Source organism: Atractosteus spatula, chromosome 8 (genome assembly GCF_055471065.1).
Source record: "Atractosteus spatula isolate fAtrSpa1 chromosome 8, fAtrSpa1.hap1, whole genome shotgun sequence".
Taxonomy (NCBI): Eukaryota; Metazoa; Chordata; class Actinopteri; order Semionotiformes; family Lepisosteidae; genus Atractosteus; species Atractosteus spatula.
In genome coordinates this window covers 57,849,109-57,855,108 of record NC_142713.1, presented here as the reverse complement: position 1 = coordinate 57,855,108, position 6,000 = coordinate 57,849,109, and the positions used below count along the sequence as shown (strand labels likewise).

The 6,000-nt window shown below is 40.9% G+C and overlaps 1 protein-coding gene across 2 annotated transcripts in view; it reads right to left on the bottom strand.

Annotated features, from left to right (window-relative positions):
* Positions 1–2,071: 2,071 nt before the first annotated feature.
* Positions 2,072–6,000, bottom strand: part of LOC148829905 (diphosphoinositol polyphosphate phosphohydrolase NUDT4B) — a 43,803-nt gene continuing 39,874 nt past the window's right edge. For both annotated transcript variants that reach the window (XM_088923015.1, XM_088923014.1), the window contains exon 5: positions 2,072–5,065. In XM_088923015.1, the coding sequence (XP_088779141.1) occupies positions 4,863–5,065 (203 nt within the window). In that variant the 3' untranslated portion in view covers positions 2,072–4,862. The remainder of the gene's footprint in view (positions 5,066–6,000) is intronic.

The window sequence follows — 6,000 nt, the reverse complement described above, 5'->3', positions numbered from 1 at the left end:
CCCTCTACATCTGCTGATGAAGAGCACCACTCTTACATTGGTAAATAAAAGGTTTACTAGGTAAGAATCGATGGGGAAAAAAAAATCAAATACTTTGCACCAACCAGTCTATTTAGTTTCCAACTCAACAAATTGGCAGTCAGTTTGGCTATTTCTTAAAAATTCATAAAGGTTCCCGCACTGAGGATTCATGAAAATTCATGTGCCGCAACTTTTATTTAGTTAGAGCATTGAGGATTTCATCACTCCATGACAACATTGTTTTTCAGACAAAGAGGAACTGCCTTCTTATTGAAGTGAAACGGCTCTTTTAGAAATTACTTCAGACTGGATTTTCAACAGTCATGATGAATCACAAACAGTTCGCAAAGTCCACAAGGACCTATTACACGTGTTCCATTCCCACCTGTTTATATATCAGCACTTACATGTTCGTATACTACTTAATAGCAAGTAAATGCTGCTGAAGCCAATGACTACATTCTCAGCGGGCTGAACACTGTATTTCAGACTCATTTTGAACAAGTATAATTGCTGTCGGACAACAGGACAAGTAAAGGAATTCTAACTGTATTCCCAGCAGTGGCCCAATCTTTCCTGATGCTTAAATCTCAGAAGCTAAGCAAGACTGGGATGAAAGCTTTACCAAATCAATCAATATTCTTCTCATACAGCCCCTTTCAATGCAGAGCATTCTCAAAGCACTTTCAGCCTCTTGGGAAGTGTCATTTCTTGCTGCAAAAGGTATGAGTGGGCCTGTGGGGTTCCTCCCCTTTGCACCAGTTTCCAGACTAATCCCCTGTATGATGAAGGGGGGACACTATGAGCAGGAGGTGCCATCATTTGAATGAGGCAATATACCAAGGTTCTGACGTCTTGGTTATTAATGATCCCAGGACATTGATGGTGACAAAGGTCTAAACCACTGGGTTCCAGGGTAATACCCACTCCAGACTTGTTCAGTTTGGACTCCTACATTTCTCACTTCTTTGCTTGAAGTGCATCTTAAGGATGAAGTGGGTCCCTTCCTTTATGCTATGGACTTTAGTGTCTCATTTGGAGTGAAAAGTGCTGTATAAAAACTAGAAGTTTATTACAGGAAAACATGATCAAATTCATTTGGAACATGGAACACAAGAAGAACTTATGCTTTATTCTGGGAGTGTCATTTTTGGGAATGCTAGTTAATGAATAGTATTTGATCGTTATCCACGCTGTTGACTATTTTTTCTTAATAAAGAAAAATAAACTCTTGTGACAGACTAGTTCTTTGTGCATTTCTAAAATCAGGTCTGGCTCACAAAACGCATTAATTTGAATAGCACTGATTCTAATTATATTGAGATCTGACTATATAAGAATTTGTCAGCAATCGTATCATGCTTTTCTTCTAAAACATCCTAATTTAAAACGATTTACAGCATTGTCAAGACTCCCCCAGTCTGGACTTTCTAGGTCCATGCAGAAGTGATTTTTTAAAAATAATAATTAAAACACTTACACTTAAATAGCGCTTTTCTGGACACTTCACTCAGAGCGCTTTACAGGTAATGCGGATCCCCTCCTCCACCACCACCAGTGTGCAGCCCCACCTAGATGATGGTCCAGTACACTCCCCACACACCAGCTCTCAGTGGGGAGGAGACAGAGTGATGAAGCCAGTTCAGCGACGGGATTATTAGGAGGCCATGATTGGTAAAGGCCAGGGGGAAATTTGGTCAGGACACCAGGATTTGTTTGACAGCCAAAGCAGGACTAGAGCATATATTCACGCCTCTACTCACACACCAGAAATGCGTGTTTGTAGTTTAAGAACCTTTCAGCATTACCTAGTTACACAAATGAGCTTGAAAAGAAATCAACTCATATAGACTTTTTAGTATAACACACAGACTGACAGTTCAGGTTTTGTACCGTCAATGAAATACATGCCATGATGTTCACACGATATACATGCAAGTAAGGTGTACATATGAAATCATCAGCATACTGATCGATAAGACAGTATTGGACTTTTCCCTCTTTTTTTTATTTGCAGATTAAAAAAACAAACAAACATGAAACAGTTATAAACTAACTGCTGAAAGTTTAATTTTAAATAATTCTATACATGGCATTTAAAAAAAAATAACACAAAACAACCACCGGATTGGTTGCCCCGATGACGCGGAATCGCCTCCATGTGCTGTCTTGTCCAGGAGAGGGGCCGGAAGGTGCCCCCCATTGGGCACACCCCACAACACCCACACAATCACTGCCGTACAATATTCGTGCCGAGAGCGTACACAAGGACATTATGAAGGTATCGCCGTTATTCAACAATACTCATTCTAACGAAACAAAACACAAAACGGGTTTTTGAACATTTAAAACAAGTCAAAAGCAAGACTATGAAGCAAACTTGCAGTTTTCAGACGAACATCAGAAGTTTGTATCCGATTCTCCAATAATCATGCCTACCGCTGTGCTCTCCAGATCCACATTTCTGAACACCACCCACCACCCCACAGAAAGAGAATGACTCATGGAAATGCTGTCGAGGGACAAAAATTGTCAAAATAATTCACCGACAGCAATACAAAACGAACTGGGACTAGAGACCTTTTGGTTTATGGGCAGAATTCCTTATTTTCAGTTCTGTGCATTTTATACTGACTGACCACCACACTTGGAGAAACACTTTGCCTTTCACATACACACACACACACACACTCGCAGACAAAATATGCAGCTCGTACGAAAAAACACAAACATCCGGACATGGTGAAGGCCAAGGGTGAGCTTTGAAACCGGCCAAGTGTGGGGAAACACCAGCCGACGCCACGTCCCCCCCAGCCCCTTTGTTGTGGCACATCACTCAAAGTAACACTAGCCAGAAGAAAATATTTATTTACAGCAGCACTTCCTATGCAAAATACCCCATTAATAGAAAAAAAAATAATAGAAAAAAAATGAAAGGACAAAGGAAAAAAAAATCTAGTCATTACATTTGTATTACGGTAAAAACCACACCGAGCCTTTAAAAAAAACAGAATTTTTAAATTCCGTTTTTAAAAATATTTACAAACCTTTGCAATGCGCATCGGCCACTGCATAATGGTGTGCGATTGGGGGATGCGCTAGAAACCGAGATTTGTGGTAACTTGTTCCGTTTATAAAAACTCTGAGTGCATTTGAAAGGTAGATGAGGCCCTGTATTCAAGTGCTTCAGGATGCACTGCCTGGCCCCTGCCTCTCTCATCCAGGAGACGGGGAGCACCAGCCACTACCTGCCTCAGACTCCGCCGAGCTTTGGGGCACAGCAGTCCTGGGGGATACAGCTTGATCGATAAGGGGGGGTCAAATAATTTCAATTTGATTGTCACAGTTATTCTCTTGTTCACTTGAGGAAATAAGTATTTGCAAAGCTCTACTGCCCTCTGGCTCTTCTGGTTACTGTTGAGAAAGCAAGAGGCAAAAACTCCAGGTCGTGTTTCTCCTCACTACAGTGGCTCCCAAACTGGGGGTTTTCTGCATCACGTTCTTCTTATTTTTTGTAATAGAATAATGTGTAATGTTTTTTTATTTTCTTATTTTTTTGTTTGCATTCTATTTAAATGTACAGGAGTGCTGGGTGTCCATAAAAAAATTCCCTCAGTGGACAAGAAATTCTTATCTTATTTTTGTTTTGGTAAGTACCACAGGGCTTGTTTTTAGCGGTACGAGATATGGAGAAACACACAAAGCCGTCGAACATGGGACTCATTTTAAAGCAGTTTCTCTTATTTGGTCAACCGCAGTGACCCCTGTCCACCGTTTCCACACAAGTCTGTTTTTCTGTCTACACACTCTGCCGCGCAATCGGGTACAATCTTAAATGTGGTTTCACTGTACCTTTTTGTGCCCAAGACATGTAAAACTAGTTTGCAATCGCCTGTCATGCTGAGGTAATCTGTCAACATGAAGAGTGACATTTTGAAAGTTCTTAGAAAAAAGGAGGAGAATCTGGCCATTTGATATCCAGCATTTACCGACCTGCTGCTTTTGGAGCTTCAATAAGGAGCATTTTAACGTGTAAGATCACGTTACATTTATCTTTATCAGCGTTTAAAACAGAACTCCACTTAAAACATTGTCAAAGACACAAGAGTCTATTCTGAACCCCATTTTCTTAAATAATGCAACACTTACCATCATCCTCACTACGCGCCTGCCTTACAAATTCACAAATACAGCTTTTATTACCTTCAGATATACTCCAGAGTGTTCATACATGGCCTTGGCCTCTCTTCGGAGAAAAGTCTGCAGTACCCAGAAATCTCTCTCAAATCCATTATAGGAGAAGAGGGAGCATATATAATGGAGTTTTTACAGAGCATTAAGGTTCACTGGTTTGCAAATTTATACATTCTTTTTAGAAGTCCACACAACACAATCCGATCTAATATTCTTTCTTAAAAGTACATTTAATTCTATTTATTCGAGGCACCACTAGCAGTGCCATTTGGCCATTCACATCATAAACACCCCCTGCTTTTTGGAAATCACAGTCTAATTTCTCCAGAATGCGAGATCATCACTGTGCAGGTCTTGGGAAGGCAGTACTGTAAAATATGTTGGGGGGGAATGGAAAACAAATCCCTCAAAAGCACAGATTAAAAAGGCCATTTAAGGCATCCTTAACAGAAGATCAATAACAAAATTCCAGCTATGGCTTTGGTTTGTTGAAGTTGTGTAGTAAAAATTACATATTCATATGTATATAAAAATTAGTGTCAACACTGCAAGAGCTCATGCAAATGTGTTTGTTCATTGTGATTTTGTTTTTGTTTTTTTTTTTACAGATACATTTTACATGAGAATCCCAGCTCAGCCACGTCCTTCTATCTCCGCGAGGAGGAAAGCCCAGGAGTCTGTGGGGAATTCACGTACAGGGTCGAGTTGTCGGGAAGAGAGGGAAGCATGGAGTTGGCGTTTTTTGGGGAGCAGCTGCGTTTCAGTTTTTCCAGGTACTCGGCGTGGACCGGTTTGTGACACTGCAGGATTCGAATCGCCTCCTCGATTTTGAACCACTCCCGCTTCCGACCTGCAAGGCAGAAGACAGCTCGTGAGAAAAGAGTGGCAGCGCACCTCGGAATAGAGCAGGCCGGACCGCCACTGGGAACACTGAGCATATGGGATTCACAGGCCATGTTCCTAGGCCACATTTGGCTGAGTAGGCTGGCAGCTGGTCTTGGCAATACAACCCACCAGACAACAGACCTTAACTAGCAACGTCAACCGCAATTGGCAGAATGTGAACTGAAGGCATCTCTGGCTCAGTACCAGGAAAGACTCATCATGACGATCGGCAGCCTTGGGCTTTCACAAAAACAGAACCCTTGTTTTGTTTTGACGGCAGGCATTTAAAAAATTGGAAAGCAACTACGTTTTCCGTAACCTTCTGCACAGAATAACCCATCGCTGCGTGCTTTCTCGTTCCTGTAGGATCATTCTCTCAGTGACGTAATTTTTGGAGGATAAAAAAAAACATGAATCTTACTGCTGTTAGATGTGCCCTAGATGCCTTCAGAGCATAGACATATTTTTATATTTGTCCTGAAGCTGTGTAACCAGTGATGGCCACACGGTGAAGATAGTGCTGAGGTATTGTACAGCCTGTTAGGGAAGGGCAGTTTTGTCGGGTTGAAAAGCACTGTTAATGCCGTAAAGATATTTGATTGTGTAAGATAACTTACGCAGATTACACTGTGACAATCCGGTCACACAGCTGCTTTCTTTATATTGCCATTAATTTTTATGATGTGGCTTTCAGTTTAATCTTATTCATCTTTTGTATTTTGTGCCGCTGTTTTTTTTTCTGTGGATGAGCTGGAATTTCTTTATATTAAGATAATTCATGCATTACAACATGGATCTTTACATGACAAGAGGCTGTCCATATTTTATTTTGAAAGAGTTAAAACTGGACTATTAGCATGTAGGGATTCTAATAGTTACATAGCCATCACGTTAACTAAT